The sequence below is a fragment of the Ruditapes philippinarum genome, unplaced genomic scaffold (assembly GCF_026571515.1).
Source record: "Ruditapes philippinarum isolate M1 unplaced genomic scaffold, ASM2657151v2 ctg228_1_1_1_1, whole genome shotgun sequence".
Classification (NCBI taxonomy): Eukaryota; Metazoa; Mollusca; class Bivalvia; order Venerida; family Veneridae; genus Ruditapes; species Ruditapes philippinarum.
Genome location: NW_026856125.1, coordinates 58,213 through 78,472, shown reverse-complemented (window position 1 = coordinate 78,472; position 20,260 = coordinate 58,213). Strand labels below are relative to the sequence as shown.

Genomic DNA, 20,260 nt, shown 5'->3' with positions numbered 1-20,260 from the left:
TATATATTATCTGGTAAGATTTTTAATAACTTAAATTGCTGCACACAACCTATGGGGTCACAATGATTATTACCTTGTGACTAGTCATGACCAGTAGATACTAGATAACCCTTATTAATTGCTTGTTCACTGGGTCAGAAGTCATGCATAATAACCTGATCACATGACAAATTGGCTGCCGATAGAGGCATACATGTTTTACAAAAATATCTTGTTCAAAGTTGTATATTTTATCCTTAATCTTGCAGATGTTCGTGATATATATGACCAGATAAATTCACTTTCAGAACTTTTTTTATTCAGTTCCTTCCAAAACATTGATCGACTACTAAAAAGAAATAAATCTGTATTCTAAGATTAATTAATGAGCTGAAACGTTGGACAGGTATATCAAAGAGAATTTTTAAGAATGTGTAGTTGACTTCTTACTTTTTCTTTTTTATCAAACATATGTTAAAACCTAGTGCTTACCCTTTATTTTGGTTTAAATAATCTTATATTATCAATTTTAGTGTTCAGTTTAGTATGGCCACTTATGTGTCAATGTGCCGTAAAATAGATAAACATACATTAAAGGGAGTCCCTGCTCGTTGTTATTGCAAAGAAAGTATCCTTAAAATGATTATAGAAATACATAGGAAATAAATTGGTATGTGGTATGTACAGTAACTTTAAGATAATTTCAGAATATGTGTATAAAAAGTATAAAAACATGACTATGTTGTGGATAAAATTTGAATCGGACAACATATATATTTATGTAAATACCATACATGATAAACAACTTTTTTGAATGTACGAATCTTTAATTGTTTCAGAAATTACATCTGATAAACATGTTTCAATTTGCAAAGAGGTGTACTTCACTTACAAAATATAGGAACTTAAAGGTATAATACTTGTTTATGCGTTTAATTGGTTTTAGGCCATGAGAGCATCACGTATGATCAGAATAAGGAATGCCAGGAAATCGTCAACTCGTTGAATGCTTTAGTGGAGGACTTTGTTTGTGCGCTACTAGATGGAAAAATATGCGTCAAACTGCTGCAGACCATGGAGAATCATAAGGATGTATTGTTTCAACTTTGTGACGGCCTGCAATTTAACACTGAAAACATCAGAGTCGCACTTTCAAAAAGGAGAGAAGAGTTGAATGCTTTCTATAGAATAAGAGCGACATTAGAAGCTCTTAAATTATTTTGTGATGGCGTTGATGAAGGTAAAAGAAAAAACATATTTTATATTTCTTGAAATAAGATACTACTCGAAATTTGCTAAGGATCACTTTTTCTACAATGCGTACCTTTTGTGTATTTGTAAAAAATGTGAAAATTGATTGAAAGGAATTTAAAATAATTAGTTATAAATTGATTTTTATGAAAGTAATGACAATGGAAGTGTTCCTTGACGTGTGCCTGTTGCGAAAGAGTGTGCTAGATGAAAATCAACATTTTGGAGGTCACAATGTTTAATACTGAGTATGGTGTCCATCTGCGGGCATAAATTACGGCTTGGCTTCGCTGACGCATGCTGTTGATGAGCCTGTGGACCTTGCGATGAGGAATCTAGGCCCATTCCTCTATGATTGCATATCTTAGCTCCTAAACTGTTGTTGGTTGGACGTGGCGTGAAGAAAATGCTTTCTGCAGCATATCCCAAGCAAACTCAATTCGATTCAAATCCGGGCACCTCGCTAGCCAATCCATGCGGACTGAAAATGCCTCCTCAAGATATCGGTTTGTGATATGGGCTCTGTGTACACGGGCGTTGTTATCCATAAGAATGAAAACAGGGCCGACTGCGCTAGCGTACGTGCGTACATGGACGTCAAAAATTTCACCTTACTGTCGTCAGTGTACCGTTTTAAATGATGTGTAGGTCCATTTTCCCCTAAGCGCTTATTCCCGCCCACACAATGACTGAACCCCCGGTCGTGTTCTGCAACGCATGCTGGAGCTAAGCGTTCATTTGGACTTTTCCAACCCTAGTTTGTCTGTCCGTGAAGTCCACACAAAACCTTGACTCATCAGTGAAGAGGACCGGGGTCCAATCATTAACTGCCCATGTGACACGGGTCTGCACCAATTGCAAACGCTCTTGAATATGACGTTGTGTAAAAAGGAATGCGAATTGCTGGCCTCCGTAATCTTAACCCAGCATCATGCAACCTGTTTCTCACAGTTTTTGTGCTTTCACGCATACCAGTTGCATTCTGGAAGTCGTTACGTAAGATCGTAGATTTACACGTTTAAGTGAACGCACATGGCCATAAAACACCAAATTGCCATTGATATGCTTTTCCACGTGCTTATCGTGCAAGGTGTACACTTAAGTACACGATTATGAGGTCCCCGTACAGGTGTATCGTAAGCGGAAATATGATTTTAATATGATAATAATAGGACTGAAATATGCAATGTTAAAAAGGTGATCCTTAGCAAATTTTGATTTGTATATATAGTTAGCGTCGAATTTGATGTGACATTGCATTATTAGATAAAGTTTAAACTGAATACTGAAAAGAAATGTTGTTTAGACTTAACTTATGAATTAAGGGAAATTATTTTATAAGTTTGTCATTTTGTATTGATTTATATTTATCATTCGTATTTATCCAGAAGTTATTGCGTTAGTAAACAATAATTGACTCAATTCTTTTTAAGTGCAAGTCGACATGGAAGATGTTGAAGATATTCTTAAGAAAAATGTTGAAGAAAGCGCATTGAATGAATTGGTGATAGTGCAAAAGCTGGCGGACAAGTCAGAAGAAATGACCCACAATGTTCAAATCAATGTCAAAAGCTTAAACGAAGAGGTAATACATATGATTATCTGTCTTGAAGAATTGAAGAAGAGTGGATGTTTCACTGCGCAATGGAAGCGATTGATCTTGGATTTACACAGACAGACTTCTCTCAGCCTCAATGATCTATATCAACATGTTTATTTACCGTCAGTTGAGAGGTAATGTTTTGTGTGTGTGTGTGTAAAACTCACGTACAACAATATTTGTTTTAGCACATTGTTTGACACAAATATGGAATGTAATCTTAATAGTAGTTAGTTTTACTTTTATTTGCCTTAAGATTACTTTTATTAGAAAAAATATCTCTTATCCACAAATTAAATATTTGAATTCCAGACATGAAAACATGACTGCCAAATAGATATTTGTAACAAATACTTTCAAATATCAGTGACTAAACTATAAAGATCATCACATTTATAAATATTATGAAATAAAAAAAGTCTTACAAAATAAATTTTATTCAGATTGAAAGAAAAGGCAAAACAAATTTCCTCAGGTGAAATAGCTTACATTGACATGGAAGACTTTGTCGGAAATATTTGCGGGAGGAATTACGACACAATCTTCTTCGAGCTTAAAACTGTTTGTCCTGATTTATCTCCTAAAGTTCTGAGTGAACGCATTCAACAGTTTAAACAATGCAGACAGATCAGAGTAGTTACTGAAGTGGCATCTGCCTTATGCAAAGTCAAAGATGTCTATGGACTTTCTGGAAACTTTAGTGTCGTCGAACATTTCAAAAACGTAAGCATTGCTTCTCTTTTTTTTAATGAAAAAAAATCTGGAAACAAAGTGATCCCTCGGAAGTATTAATCACAACAAAATTACATTAGAATTGCAGACTCGGTTTGATTGAGTCTGTACATGAGGGATATTGAATAAGTGCAACATCCCTCACGCCCCCTAGCACCGGCTTGAACGGTACTCATTTCTCAACACTTAATAGTGCTGGCATCAATGATCCCGAAGAACCATCATGATGTTTTATCAGATACAACCAGGACGTTATGTATTTAAAACATGGTTTGAATATAATGATAATTGTAAATTATCGATAATTCACTGTCCTGTTAGGTTTATGTCCATTTTCTAAGCTTACATAAAGTTCTTGCGTCTTTCAAACTGTTAATGTTGAATTTCTGTCAAATTAACCATGTGTAAAATCATTTGTTTGAAGAAATGTGGAAACGGTTTTGCTATACATGTGAAAATATTTTTATAGTACGACATCAAAACTTTAACTCTGAGTTCAGCAAAAGAGGAAATACTGTTAAGCAGTCGAGACTTGTACCATGTAACAAAAGAGGGAGCAGCATGTCTAGAAGCCTTTGCAAATTGTGCTGATCTTATATCATGGCTCCGTATCATTATTAAAGGTAAACATATTCTAATATTAATGTTATCTTATAAACTTTTTATGAAATAGTTATCGAAATATATCTCTACATCAAATACTTGATTTTACTTACTTATTCAGAAGGAAACCTTGTATTTTGTTTTGAATTATTTCATATTGAATATGCCTTTCGCTTTTCTCTCTTGTTGATTATTGTAACAGTTGTATTATGTACATTTTAGGAGATATTGTTGAGGTAAATTTCGAGTATCTGATATGTTTTGCTGTTCTGCATAATGTAAATACGTACAGACTTGATAATCAGAACAGACCAAAATAATATAGTTATAGTTAAAATGATTAAAAGTGTCTTTCCTTTTCTTTTAATGTATATTCCATATTTTAGGTGGCATAAAAGAGCTGAACACTTTTGTAGAAATGGGAATGACATATGCTGGGGATGACACAGAGAAAATTAGCAGAGTTCAAAGTTTGGCTGTTGCAGTAAATGGATATGCAACTCTCATTTTTGAAATAAAAAAAACAAGCGGTTACAAAGAAGTACTGAAAGCATGTGATTCTGTGTTTGAGGAGTTAAAAAACACACCAAAATTACCAGAAAAACTAGTAAGAAATATTATATATATATCGAGGTATTCCTTAAAAAATATTATTTTATTGTTGACACTTTCTTAGTGGTAATGTTACACATAGTTCTTTTTTGTTTGTGACATTGTTTTTTTTATGATTTTACATAAGTTTTAATTCTGTATTTATCTGATATTGTTTTAAGGAATATGCTCAACGTTATCTCCACTGGTTCAAGGAAATAAAACAAGCACATGGTGCCGTGGAAGTTTCTTCGTTTATGCAAGCAGAGAATATAAATGAATGTGGCGTTTATCAGATTGGTACAAAAGTGTGGAAAGCATTTGGGGGACAGGGTTGTCAAATTTCCCTTGCGGAGTTTTCGGTAAATTACACTTAACAAAAACGTGAAAGTCAAACATATTTAATAAAGCAATCACATCTTCTCGACCTTTCCATTTAATTGCGGACTGACCTCGAACACATTGTTTTAGATATACCGAACGAATACGGCATTTTGGTATTTCTCCAGAATTTTACCTACACATGTAAACAAACATTATGTAAATGTTAGGATTATTGGGTTAGATCATATACATTCAATGTGTACTAGTCCACCCAAGGTTTGGGAGTTCATAGATATAAAAGTAAGCAGTACATTTTTTTTGACTAACTCCTTTCATTTATAGCAACACAAAGAATAAAAAGTAACAGTATACCTTTTGACAATATTCCGAATTTCGTTGAAACTAATTGACGTTTGCGATCTTTTTGACGTTCTTTCTTTTTTTGCTTTGCCTTTGATATATTTAATGCATAGTCACAACGAATCATTTGTAAATTATCTAACTAGTATTTAATTTCAGGATATCAAAAAAGTCTTAAAACTGACATTAGCTATGGATGAAGGAAGCAACCGTGAATACACATATGATAAACTACAAGATCTACAAAGTAGATTAATGCTAGATGCAGGTGAAGCAGAAAAGAGCAAGATCAGCGTAGAGCGCTTTAACAAGGTATTATTTTTTATCTACTTACACGGATATCTTATGTTTTTTGAACGTATTGTACTACTAATATTGTATCAAAGATAATTTAAACATATCTTAATCAATTGTTTTTGATAAAGATTTGAATGACATTATAAAGACTAAGAGGATATTTTTTCGTTTGCGTGAAATATGGAATATATTTTCACGAAACATGATAAAATGCCACATATTTTCACGAGCCGGTACGGCGAGTGAAAATATGTGGCATTTTATCTTGTTGAGTGAAAATAAATACAATATTTCACGAAAAACGAAAAAATAACCTTTTCATTTAATTTCATTATCAAAGAAAATGGTAACGAATCCCTTTGCTTGCTACCAGCTGCAATTGTACAGCGCGCAGAAATTTATGCGTAAGCACGCGCTGTTTGGCGCTACATTGTGACGCCATGTAAACAACCCTTTAAACGTCTGTACAGCGTTAATTACTGAATTAAAGATATTGGTGTTCGGATTAATTTTCTAAGTTAGACCATTTTCTATCATGCTAGATAGTTTTCAAAACAATATTCAAGAAAAAGTTGTTTTGTATTAATCAGATTTTCCAAACAAAACGTCGAAAGAAGTCCCTTAAAATAAATATGAGTTTTGACTCCGCCCAATTTCATATTTATATTTCATATTTATTTTTAAAAAATATGAAGTATAGTTGCCTGATATAGCACCCTATTTCATGGGTAAAATTAAATAAATGTGTATATTCGCATAAACAGATTCAGAACAAATTTTGTTTCTTTGCTCAACGTGTGCAATTTATAGATAAAATTCAATGTGTCATATATTTTAAGCATGCTAACCAATGCTTATTATTTCGGTTCGTTTGTAGATCTTAGAATGGGTCGTCAGATTATGCAACATTTACATCAAACTTGTCAAGTCAGGATGTATGTTTTTCCAAAATTTTGCAATTGAACTTGTATGTGATACTAATCCAAATCGATCAATTGCTGCTAGCTTGTATCTCGCAAACCAAGAATCGATTCTACAGGTATGTATAACAATTATTATCATGTCAAAAGAATTAATGCAATCTTATCGAGTAGTAAAAATTGGAAGTGAACGAAATCTAGAAAAACAGATAGCCTAAAGGACGCCCAAAACGACAAAATTAAAAATGTTGCAAACTCGGGTAACAGTAGCCTTGATCCCAGGTATTGCAAAGAACAGTTCTAACGCGAACCTTTTTATGGTGTTATATACCAAGTTTGTTAACAATATCTAGTTTCTTACTCTTGTAATTGTCCGAAAACGTTTTTTCTATTTTTAGATACAGTTACATTGACCTTTACCCCATGTAGCTCAAAAGCAATCCTAAGAAGGTTCTACATGTTCTATTTGAAATGACAAAGATCTTGAGCCCAGGTGGTCCAAAACCTGTGTTTACATATAAGGGTGCCATATACAATGTTTGATAACTAAATGCCATTCAGAACTCTAGCTATTATTCGTAGACCTTTTTCGTATATATTTTTCCCACGAATACCAAGTTTGCTTACAATTACTCATTGTAAACTCGTCCGGAAATTATGAAATTGACCGACCGACAGACGTTTTGACCTACCGACCGACAAGCTGACACTTATATACCCATAAAATTCATGTGTTGTGGGCTATAATAAAACGTAAATAAGTTTTGTTATATAAATGTTATGCCTACTGTCTCGATATCTTGGAGTTGTCTTAAATAAATCGAGACAACGAAAATCAAGATAAACTAAGTAGCCATGATAACAGTTAAAAAAGGAGCAAGGAGAAATAACAAGTGTCAACTCAAGGTGTGTAAAACACACAGTGTCTGAAAAACTTTACAATATAACACTAAAATAATAATTGTGTCTTTTTATCTAATAAATGTTAAGCATATAGTGGTATTTATTTTACACAAGACAATAAAAATTGCTTTGTAAAAATTATGAAATTATTACCGTATTAAGTAAACACTACAACCCTGAAAGAAACTTCACTCGTATAGGACTTTGTCAGCTAACACGCAAATATCATCACGATTTATTCAAACCATTAGACTTTTTAACAAATATGACACATTTTACGGTGTGTGTTAGGTGAAGGAATTTCGTGCCTAATTCTGTAATAATTGTCGGCGTTGTGTTTTTACAAAAAAAATAAAAGTCGTGATTAACAAAGGATTATAGTGCTAAAATAGCTGATGGTACCTAACTTTTAATCCAGGATACTGAAGAATGGTGATAATAAAGCTGAAATGTAATTTATATAGATAAAGAAGGGAGAAATCGGGACTTAAAATATTTTGTCGTGAAAAATCTAGAAAAACGATGTTGATATATTGATAATAGACTATATGTATATATATATAAATTTAGAGAAAATAAACGTTCATACAGTGCTAAAGTATAAATACCCAAGTACTTTCGGCGTATTATGCCTTCATCAGGGGTGTATTACAGTTCAAGTTTTGATACTATACAGTACACACGAATTGAGATTTTGTGCTCGATTGTGTGCACATTATACATTTAATACACCCCTGATGAAGGCATAATACGCCGAAAGTACTTGGGTATTTATACTTTAGCACTGTATGAACGTTTATTTTCTCAAAATTTATTGTTTTTTTCCACGTTCTTGTATCTTTCTTTGGATCCAGTGTTTTTGAAAGGTATTTTGTAGATGCAAATATTTTTCACAAACCTATATATATATATTTACAGTGACGCCCGTGCCGAGGTCAATATTGACCAAAGGGGTATGACTAATATAACGTTTGTAGATGACCACTTGGCAATGCTACATGCAAACTATCTAGGTTTTGTTCTTGTAGTTTCACATAGAAGGACTTAAATGTGTTTCCAGTCCATATATATCAAAATGAGAACTGTTCGATCTTCTAGGATCGGAGAATGGCATATTTTGATTAAATGTACGGGGCGACTTTTTATGGCCTACACATGACACAATAAACTATATATTTAATAGAGAAAACAGAATTCGACAAAATTGAAAATGTTACAGACTCGGTTGGATTGAGACTGTTCATGGCACCGGCTTAAGCAGAAATAAATATTTATTTTAATACGAAAATGGTAAGAATTTGAATTTAAAAACATCAGCAGATGGTGGTTAACACGTTCATGTCATACCATGAAATGCGGCGTATGGTTCCCATGTCAAAGTCTTAGTTTTAATAAAAAGAAAAAGTAAATATCTTCTATACTTCTTTGCCTTCTTGTTCAAGTTTTAAATTGAAACTTAAATTGAATTCATTTGATTCTGTTCTGCGAATGGAATTTGAATTGCTATATTTCAACTTCACTTGAGTACAACGTTTTGATTGTGACATAATTACAAACCGACGTTCATGGTTATAACGGTAATTGTAATTGTTTCGGTTCTTTGAAGATGACGACTGGCAAAGGTTAAAATGGAAATAAAACCTTTTGTACAGCTGCTGTGCATATGAGTCGAAAATGAGACATTGAAAACTGTGTTCTTGAGTAAGTAATTACGTCATAATGGCCATCCTTCTTATTTCAGTGTCGGAAAACGGAGAATGAACAATTGGAAAATATAATGCACAAAATTTCAACTACAATGGAATCATGCTTTTCAACGTGGCTAGAACATGTTGACAAACACCGGCAACTCTATCCAGAACTGAACTATTTTACAATAGAACAACTTGTAATACTACAAACCGAGTTCTGTAAGCTTCGTAAAAGCGAAGAACCTTCAAAAATGATATATCCAATGCTTCAGGACATAATACAGAACTGTAAACCAGGTATGAACATCCTGATCGAATAAAGATCATGATTATGCCACCTGTGTGGTTTGTAGAAATCACGCAATTGACTGTGTTACAATAATACTAGATTTATATATTTATGCATAATTATGTAGACTATGAATGCACATAAAACGACAAGTACACAGACATCTGCTTGCTTCATGCTTTTAATGTTTCATAGTTATATAATGTTCATTTGTATATTTTGTAACATTGTGACATTGATATTATACGAGATATGTATTTATATCTTAAAAATATGAAAATATAACCGTTTCAGGAATTTTCCTTTTCTCTTCTTACATATAAAACTTTCCAGTGCAACAGTAACATTATTCAACAAGGTTGTTTGCTTGTTTGATTGGCTTTTACGTCACACCGGCACAGAATAAGTCATATGGCGACGTTCCAGCTTTTCTGATGAGGAAGACCTCAGGTGCTCTTTCGTGCATTATTTCAGGCACGAACTGGCACCTGAGTAGAACCACCGACGTTGCGTAAGCTAGCTGGTTAGCTCCCTCACATGAAACAATCCAAACAAGTCCCTGTCGGGATTCGAACCCACAGCGGTGAGAGGCCAGTGGTATTCAACAAGTAGTGTTAAACTCTTGTCATAGGTTATTTTAGAGAAAGCGAAACATTGTCTTTAAATACTTTGATAAAGCAATCAGAAATCTGCTATTTTATATCTAATTTTGAAAACAAACCCATTCAATATGCGTTTATAAAAAATTAAAGAAAGATTTTTGTCCCCAAAAATTAAATTTTATTATATTTTTTCATCATTCAGACGATATTAAAGATGCTTTCTTAAGTTCTTCATCAGTAATCAATGGAGATACCGGAAAAGAATCAGCTACAATTATGAATGAGAACGTGGCAGAAATCTTCCCGGAAGAAAAGTTCATATCCAAGTTGATTGAACTAGGTTATAAAAGACTTGTTCCGTTAGCATTGAAGCGATTTCCTGACTTGAATGTTTCGAACGGTAACACATTTGACATCAATATTCTATTTCATAAATATGTTACATTTTATGCTTCATTTGGCATATTACAATATGTCATAATATAAAAGATAAATTTATTTACTTTCATTTTGATTCATCAATTCAGAAGTAACAATTATCATATTTATTAAATAAGTGTTATGATACTATCTTTGAGTCAAAACTAATAGTGAAAAAGCGAAACGATTGTTGTTTATTGCCACTGTAGCATCTGCGATGCGGTGGCATATAGCGACCTACTAGCGGCCCTACCCCAGGGGTCATTGATTTTTATTATGTGCATTAAAAAAACTTGAAAGAAAATCTTGTCTGAAGGTACAAGTTTTAGAACTTTGATATTTGATATCTAATATCATCTATAGTTCCTCTATGAAAGTTGTTCAAATTCTGCCCTTAGTTTCAAAAGTGGCCCTCCGAGGTGTCATTGGTTTTCGTTATATGTATATAAAAGTAAACACTTAAAAAACCTTTTCCCTTTAATTGACATAAGCTATAGGTATGATATTCAGCATGAAACAAATTGTAGTAGACCTATACCAAGATTGTTCAAATTTGAGCCCTGAGGTCAAAATTGGCCCCGCCCTAGGGTTCAATGGTTTAAAGTGATAACAAAAAACTAAACAAATGTTTTCTTATAGGAAAAAGCTATAGCTTGCATTGTCGACATTGTCTTGTGGACCTGTATCAAGATTATTTAAATTAAAGCCTTTGGGTCAAAATTTTGCCCTATCCAAGTTGTCACAGTGACCTTATTTCTTGTCCCATGATGTACAGCCATGGAATTTGGACCATGTGCACAGTTTGGGATAAAAAAGAACTTTAATATCAGCTAGATAGCCATGAAATTTGGGTTATGTAAAGATTAACTTTGGAATCAGCTTACCTAGATTTTGATGAAGTGACCGCCTTTGGGGTTTTTATATACAGTGTAACTTCTGATAACCGAACACCTGTGGGACTAGACAAAAAGTTTGAAATTTGGAAGTTTTCGGAATTCAAAAGTTCGGAATTATCTGAACAAGTACAATTATTATACATCAATTGTTTTATAGTGAGACGTGGTAAAAATATATGAAGCTGATCAATTAATAAAAATAGAAAAATTATAGGACTTGTACTATTTTAAATTTCATTATCACGTATAACTGAATTTGCTGATACAATAGCATAATGTTAATTATCACAATGTATCCTTTAGTATATTTCATATACATGTAGTACGTGCTATTTACCTGTATTTTTTTCATTTTCTCAATTTCTTTATTTTCACACTTTAAACAAGTGTTTGGTATGTTTGACAGGTTGCAATTCTAATAGGTGTCAAGATTAATGGGTCCTGTTAACTGGAAGATATTTGACATTTTTAAGGTCTTTCAATTACAAGTATAATATTCCTTCACACCTTTTTAAGTTCCGGATTTTGGAAGTAAATTATAATTGATATAACCCAAATTTTACCAGAAAATCGTTCGGAATTCAGAATTTAGAAGTTCCGTAATTCAGAGGTTTTGATTACATAGAAAACAGAACGACAAATTTCGGGCCCCTGAAAAATTTTAGGATTTCAGAAGTTTCCGGATTTTAGAAGTTCCGGAATTCAGAAGTTACACTGTACAGTTATTTCATTTTAACAATGAGCAGAATTGAGATTTGATATCATATGACCTTGATAATAGATATTGGCCTACTGACCTAATTTTGTATTTTTGATTTATAGCTATGAAATTGTAACCGTGTAAATAGTATAATTAAAAATACATTTTGCATGAAGTATAGTCTGGTAACCAACATAATTCAAAGACTTGTAATAAACAATAGCTTTCACTTCTTTCACACAAATAAAAGTCTTTTGTTCTCTGATGAGCGCTTTGGGGCCACAGGCCCTCTTGTTATATACATCTATGAAATGTTGACCATGTGCACAATGTTAGGTGTTTCAAATGACCTAAATCTAAGCCATTGGTCCCCTTTTTATACATATGTACATGTTATGCTCTTTTTTAACTTCAATACTTGGGAGTTTGTCCTCTAGCATGAGAGGTGTTTACTTTTAAGAGAACCTTTTGAAATTGTTCGAGTTCATGACCTAAAGCAAGAGAGTAGTTTGCCTTGCAGTGATATTTATGAAATAATCTGAGCATATGTTAAGGGCAAAATGATTCACACCAGGTATATAATTAAGTATTTAATTTTTTTCCTTATGTTTTCAGAAATAGGGAATGCTTAATTTAAAAAGAAGTATTTAAGAGAATAACTGCTTTTGTTTTAAAAGTTTAATACAACAAATGTAAGGTAGTAAATACCAATATCTTTATCAAGTTAGAATACTTAATTGTCAGCCCGCTTGCTGATAACTCGACATAGTTGTCACAATGGCAGTTCGGTGTATGTACGTGCGTCGGTCCGTCAGTCCGTATGGATTATGCTTGTCCGGGTCGTAACTCTGTCATAAGTAGGCATATTTTAAAGAACGTAGCACAATAATTATCACAATAATGGGACACTGTTACGTGCGTAAAAAACCGTAGTGCTAGGTCAAAGGTCAAGGTTAAACTTTAAGGTAAAATGCAACAAAATGGTCTCAAACAATGTGTCCGCACCATAACTCTATCACTAGCTAGTGAATTCTCAAATTACCTAACATAAATGTTCAACATCATGAGATGGCGTGTTGCGCGTAAGACCCGGGTGGCTAGGCCAAAGGTTAAGGTCATATTTTAAATTTAGATGTAAAAGAAAATGGTCTTGAACAGCTTATTATCATTATATCTCTATTACTAGCTAGTGTAATTTCAAATAACCTGGCACAAATGTTCAACATCATGAGATTGCATGTTGTGCGCAAGAATTAGTTGGGTAGGTCAAAGGTTTAAGCTCTTACCACCGTCAGGATTATGTTTGTCCGGGTGGTAACTAGTCATTAGTTGGTAGAATTTTAAATATCTTAGCACAAAAAAATCACAATAAAGAGATGGCATGTCCCGTGCAAGAACCGTGTTGCTAGGTCAAAGGTCAAGGTTTTACTTTATGGCAAATGCAAAAACATGGTCTCAAACAGATTATCCGTACCGTAACTCTTTCATTAGCTGGTAGAATTTCAAATAACTTGATCAACATTTTGTGATGGCGTGTCGCGCGGCTAAGTAAAAATCAAGGTCATACTTTAAGGTCAAATACAAACAAATTAGTCTCATACAGCATGTTCGCACCATAAGTCAGTCACGTCTGGTTGAATTTTAAATAACTTGGCACAAATGTTCAACATCATGAGCTGGCGTATATCACGCAAGAATTATTTGGCTAGGTCAAAGGTCAAGGTCTTATTACGCCCAGATTATGCTTGTCCAGGTTGTAAATCTGCCATTAGTAAGCAGAATGTTTAATAACTTGATCAAATATTTACAATAATGAGTCGGTGTGTCGTAGGCAAGAACCGTATCGCTAAGACAAAGATGTCGGTCTTATTTTAAGGTCAAATGCAAAAATGGTCTCAAACAACTTGTCCGCACTATAACTCTATCACTAGATGGAGGATTTTCATAAATCCTGGCACAAATGTTCAACATTATTCTATGGCGTATCGCGCGCAAGAACCGTGTGGCTAGGTCAAAGGTCAAGGTCAATTGCAAAAAAAGTCTCATACAGCCTGTTTCACCATTACTATCACAAGCTGATGGACTTTCAAATAACCTGGCACCTGTTTAGTATTATGAGACGACAACTTTCCGCTCTAGGTCAAAGCTCAAGGTCAGATGTGACAGCAGGCTCGACGGGATACTATAATCCTTGTATATACACATCTGTAGATTGTATTTCATTTGAAATTATGCAATATAAAAATAACAATAATAATAATAATAATAATAATTACCACATTTTTATAGCGCCTTTCTCAAAAATAAAATGTTCAAAGGCGCTTGACAATGGAATTATATACATTTACAATGGCCTTAAAAACAAACAAAAAGTAATAAAAATTATAACAAACATATATGTATACATTTACGAATAGGACCTGGAGCCCCAATTGACTAGACACAACTGGATTATTGCAAAATTCAATTGTATAGAATTAAAACAAAATTCTGTTTATATTATTTAGTGTTGTATTTATGCAATGCGGTGGCATAGCATTTTTCACAAATTCAATCTTATTATTTTAGCATTATATTGGTGCGTGGAAAATGAAGATAAAATTGATGAATTGGAGGATAGTCAATCGTTAGAGACGGCTGATTGCGATTTTGAAGAATCTCGAATTCTTGAACGAAATGAAACCGATTCGCAAACTCTTGCATCTAGGGTGGACGATATGAAAAGGTTTTTATATACAGATTTTATCTATTTTTTATTTTACTTTTTACTGCAAGAGCGAAATTTTATAAATAAACGGGATAAGATAACATTCACATTTATATCTATTTCAAATGATTATCAAAGAAACGGCTGTAAACCATTTAGAATTCAGTGTTCAAATTTTGTTATGTAAAACTTACAACACTGATACGTCTTTTCAGTCAGTTTGACACATGTGAAAAAATGCTGACAAAATTCGAAGAAACATGGAAACAGTTTCTAGAATCCATTGAAGATAATCTCAACAATTTTATCAGCTTAAAGTATGTCGGAATTTTACTTCGACATCTTGCAGAGAAAGGTATGATTATGTTTTGATATGCATCATTTAATCAAAGGTACAATACTTATATTTAAAGAAATTTAAAAATGGTTCAAATCAAATTTATATCACGTCTTTCTTTAAGTCATTTTCTTGCCTAAACATTATTTGTGTTAGGAATTATAAATTATTTCTTTTTGACTTTTTAGGTCAGCGCAAAATTAGCCGATCTTTACCTAGAGGTTGTTCCGAAAGATCACCCAATCTAGTTGTATGCAAAAATGGTAGGGCTGCCTTTTTAGATGATCTTAATGATTAGGACATATACTATTTCATTTGATACACTCCATTGAAAATAACACTTTTCATTAAATAAAAAAGGTAAAAGAGACCCTTTGTTGATTTGATTTAATGAATAAAATGAGTAGATTATAAGTTTAAATGTATAGAAAAAAATGGACCAAATTAATAAAACATAAAAGGAATCACTTCGCAGTGTTATAATACAAGTTTCAAAGGAGAATCTAATTTGATAATTTTGATTAAACATTAACACAACTACTAGAAACATACGAAATGGTTTAAATGATGCGTTGGAGAGCAGTTGGGCATTACATTATCTCTAATGCATCGAATATATTCAATAAAACCCTGTCTGCAAGCGTCAACTATTTACTTTGTCATTGCTCTCAGGGATCTCCCTTTTCCTGTTTTTGTTGTCAATACATGAGATTCGTACATGTAACTGCATAATGATTAAAATCAAACAATGGAAGGAAAATCATTTGAAGAGAAATACATGTTGTTTTTGCATCTATAATATGAATGAATTTAAATGTTCTAAAAGATATTGCGATTTTGCAGAAAACATATGGTCTCAAACATTATCCCTTTACCTCTGTGATAAATCACAACCACTACCATTCCATGATGAAATTTTGACATGTTCAGAAGACACATCGATTGAACAGGTATTACGTATAATTATTACTTTCCGCAATGATATGTTAAAAAAATCACATTTGAATTATAGATTAATTATAACTTTTCACATAAAGCTTATAAAAACACATGTTTTCTATTCACGGGTTTAATTTCGTGAAATGCAGCAATTCAAACTTGGAATTAATGGTTGTAGTCATCAATTTGATTGCATTTGGGAATTAAACTCAAAGTTAATCGTGTATTGAGGCATGATCCATGATTTATTGACATTGCTTGTGTTACCATTTCTTTTTTTCACAAATGTGTTTCACAACATGAAAAATTTTAAATTATGGGAGAACAAAAGTAATTGTCGTCTCATTACAATTAATATTGACAATTAATGCAATATATCTGAAATCTATGCATGATCTGTTTTATTTAAGGTGGACATTTTTCTGAGACGAGCACTTTTCAACTCATGTGGGAAGATCCACACCGTCATAAACGTAGACAAAATGAGTTTAACACTTTGTGAAGGAATTGAACAACTATTAATAAAGTATCAGCGTGATGTCCATTCAGGTATTTTACATGACTGTTGATTTTACTTGAATAGCAAACCTATATTTAATGGCTTGTTTTTACAAAAAGGTTGTGTCTGAAAACAAATATTCTCTATTGTCTGTCATTTATTCTATTTCTGTAAGGTTGAATATGATCATATTAAGCGGTTGTGGGCAAAGGTTTTAAAGCATCGAGTTCTTGACTTACAATTTTATAGTCTATGTCGTACACTTAAGACCATTGGCCGTCACTGAGGTGGGTTCAAATCGGGTATTTTTCATGTCAGGAATCTATTCAGTTTGCTTACTAAACGTTTGCGCCATTTCATAGGGTACTTGATGTCTTACAACACCAGTACAGTTTTGAAGTCGCTATATGTGCTTTTTATGTGCTGGTGTGATATAAACCAAAACAAATACAAATGAAAAGAACAATATTCGCGCGATTAGCAAATATGTTTACGTAAAACGTCGAATGTTTGGAGAGCAATAGTTAAAATTAAATATTAAATTCGACAGATTACCGACTTGTATTCATATGCGGATCAGATAGTGAGAACAGATCTGCCTTGATTTCATCTCTTGACAAGTATCGTGGAACAGTTTTCCTGATGGAACAAATCGAACTTTGTACCTGCCTTCTACATAAATTTCAAAATACAAGTCAGTCAGACACAATTAGTCCCGCTGCATCTGTTGATTTTGAAAAGTAAGTTACAGTTTTTTTTCAAGTGGGTGGGATTTAAAACTAGTAAAGGCACAGAATGCCTCAGAAATTAATATGTTGTATTGTTTAGAAATGTCAAATATGTCTTTAATAAGTTGTGTATTATGGATTAAGGGCATGATAGATATTTAGAAATTCAAGAAAGGAGCATAATGTAGTTAACTTGGAATATCAATCATTTCCCAATGTTTTCAAATGATTCCTAAGGGTCCAGCAATAATTGTTAAAATTATGTTCAGATCCACTGTGCGTGTTGTTAAGTCCCCTCGGAATGGTTGTGGCAAAACATTGTATGTATTAAGAAAAGAAGAAGAACTTCAGCAAACGAATCAGACAAACGTAACTCAAAGAGTGTCTTTACCTCTTCATGAAAGAAATGTGAATTTTAATTATGTGACTTCCAATCTTTTACAACATATTGAGGAACCAGAAGAGCTTTGTGCAAAAATTCTTCACATTGATATCACAAACGAGGTAATAATGCTTTATTTATTTATGTATTTATTTTTTTTATATTTTAAAATTGTATTGTTGTTTGTTTTATTTGAAATGTAGAAATATAAATTATAGCAAGGCAGTATATTTCAAATTATATTAGACATTCTTTAGCTACAGAATTTGTTTTAACAGTGTTAATAGAATTAATAAAACATCACGCATTGTTATACAATTTCTATTGTCAATTTTGATATTTCGTTCTGTTGTTTCTAATCGTACATTTTATTTCTTGTTTACAGGTCCAGTTTGGAATTGATTATCTTCTGTTTAATCTGCTGATACTCGGGGCACTTGTGGACAAGTCCGGATATGTTTGGCGAAAGATGCCCACAGATTTATATTTAATTGAAACACTAGAACAAAGGGTATCTTCTGGGTTTAATTTTTTTGTTATAAGATTTTCGGCAGGTTATATGATCCTATAAAACGGATTGTTTGCATACATTTAACAAATATCCGTTTTCATACGCCAATATATCATGTAAAATAAATAATACAGACAACCATTTGTTTTGAAGAGCATGGGCCATTACTTCCTAAACACAGCATCTGTAATAATAGTTTAAATACATGTCACGGTTATCCATTGAAAAGCGATGATGTTGTTCACTAACGTTATAGGCATAAAAACATAATAATTTCAGATAATATTAATATTGTGTAAACTAAATGATGTGGTTTTTTATAAAGTATCGAAATTCAAGTATGTTTCTGAAAATCTGTGGTCACTATTTGCTATCATAATGAATACTCTGCTGACAAAGAACACAAGTGTTAATAATATCTTATTATGAACATTTATAAATATGTTTCAGAGCTGGGGAAATAAAAATGAAAGATCAATGTTACAGCTTCTTCCATTCGTTGTATGTAGATCACCAAAGGAGTGTTTAGATATATACAAAGGAAATTACCCGGACGGTATGCTTTTCTTATTAAATTTAACGTCTTTTATTTAAAGATTACACACTTTCCACCTGTTATATATTAAGATGATTGCTATTTTGACTGCTAGGCCTAAAACTGTTTCATTTTAAGACTGAAATATACACATTGATTTAAAAGAAAAGCTTATGCCATTTTATTTGACTGATTGACTGGAAGTGATGTTGATTTGTTAATGTGCGAGAGTTAAGTATGAACGACAAAGAATGACCTTCACTGAATGTAAGTGAAGAAATGTAACAACGTTAAAAGCTAAATGGAATTATTTCTATATTTGGTGTGAATGTTCAGACAAACTTTTGGTTATAATAAATGATCAAAATTCACATAGAAAGATCATCCATTTAAAATGTGGCCAGAAGTATTTTTTCCAGTTGGTTATTTATGATATACATTTATTTGATGTTTTTTAAACATTTTTTTGCACTAGATTACATTGAATACGACCAATTGTTTGACTCAAAACTGTACGAAATGGAATTGTACCAACAACCATACGAGTGTCTTAAAAGCATTGATTTTGCTTACAATGAAAGTTCAGAATTGCATTGCATTGAAACAATGTTAAGGTAAGATATATATCATATTGTATTGAAAATTGTCCTGTCGACATTTTTATATTACTATATTACATAAAACCTTGAAGAAAAAAAAAACGTTTTGAGATAAGGTGTGTGCGTTTAAAATTTGTTTAAATGTATGGTTAGATAGAATTCGTTAGAGTTAAAAATGATAATGGCTTAGTTCTAGATCCTAGAAAGAGGGTACTTATAAAATGTCTATTATATCATTTAAATATAAATATATATTATATTGAATATAACTATCATTAAGTGCTATCATGTTTGCAAATTCTTTAACAGTTGTGCTTGTTTTAACCTTTTAGACACTGTGGTGTTTCAAACCCGTCATGGTCAGAAATCCATCACTTTGTTACTTTTTTAAACACCCAGTTACTGGATTTTTGCAAAACAAAATTAGTCAGTGAAGATTTCAAAGATGTACTGCCAGGTTTTCCAATGTTCGTCAAAAAGTTTCTTATTCAGATGTCAAGGGTCAGTAGCTTAATTGTGTTTAATATCTAACAGATTATAGATACATATCACTTATGCACACTCACTCTGTCAATATTTTCATCTATTGTATGAAATGTTTTTTGTCTTTTATAATAAAAATTAATTCATGCAGTGAAGCAATTTTATAGAATAAAATAATTACTCATATATCATAACAAGATGCGTCCTTCTATAAAAAGTGAGAGAAATATACTTATAAATTATCACATTTTACTATATACTGATAACAAATAACATTTCATCAAACAGGACTTCTCAAGTCGGTCTCTCAATTTAAGCGAGGACTCTTGTGAAAGCAGGGAAAACGAAACCGAAAGAAATGATCTACATGATTATGAAATAA

The 20,260-nt window shown here is 32.5% G+C and overlaps 2 protein-coding genes and 1 long non-coding RNA gene across 3 annotated transcripts; all 3 read left to right on the top strand.

Annotated features, from left to right (window-relative positions):
* Nucleotides 1-525: 525 nt before the first annotated feature.
* LOC132745460 (E3 ubiquitin-protein ligase rnf213-beta-like) lies at nt 526-6,621 on the top strand. The gene is made up of 9 exons (XM_060734394.1): nt 526-607; nt 926-1,219; nt 2,664-2,964; nt 3,274-3,553; nt 4,032-4,185; nt 4,552-4,772; nt 4,939-5,118; nt 5,600-5,752; nt 6,577-6,621. Exons 1-9 carry the CDS (start codon nt 526-528, stop codon nt 6,619-6,621), a joined length of 1,710 nt encoding a protein of 569 aa, XP_060590377.1.
* An 8,424-nt stretch (nt 6,622-15,045) lies between these two features.
* LOC132745459 (E3 ubiquitin-protein ligase rnf213-alpha-like) lies at nt 15,046-17,384 on the top strand. The gene is made up of 5 exons (XM_060734393.1): nt 15,046-15,220; nt 15,391-15,465; nt 16,046-16,152; nt 16,552-16,690; nt 17,191-17,384. The coding sequence occupies exons 1-5, from the start codon at nt 15,103-15,105 to the stop codon at nt 17,382-17,384; spliced, it is 633 nt and encodes a 210-aa protein (XP_060590376.1). The 5' UTR covers nt 15,046-15,102.
* A 1,326-nt stretch (nt 17,385-18,710) lies between these two features.
* Nucleotides 18,711-19,847, top strand: LOC132745463 (uncharacterized). The gene is made up of 3 exons (XR_009627842.1): nt 18,711-18,817; nt 19,272-19,410; nt 19,728-19,847. It is a non-coding gene; the product is annotated as an uncharacterized LOC132745463 (long non-coding RNA).
* The last annotated feature ends 413 nt before the right edge of the window (nt 19,848-20,260 follow it).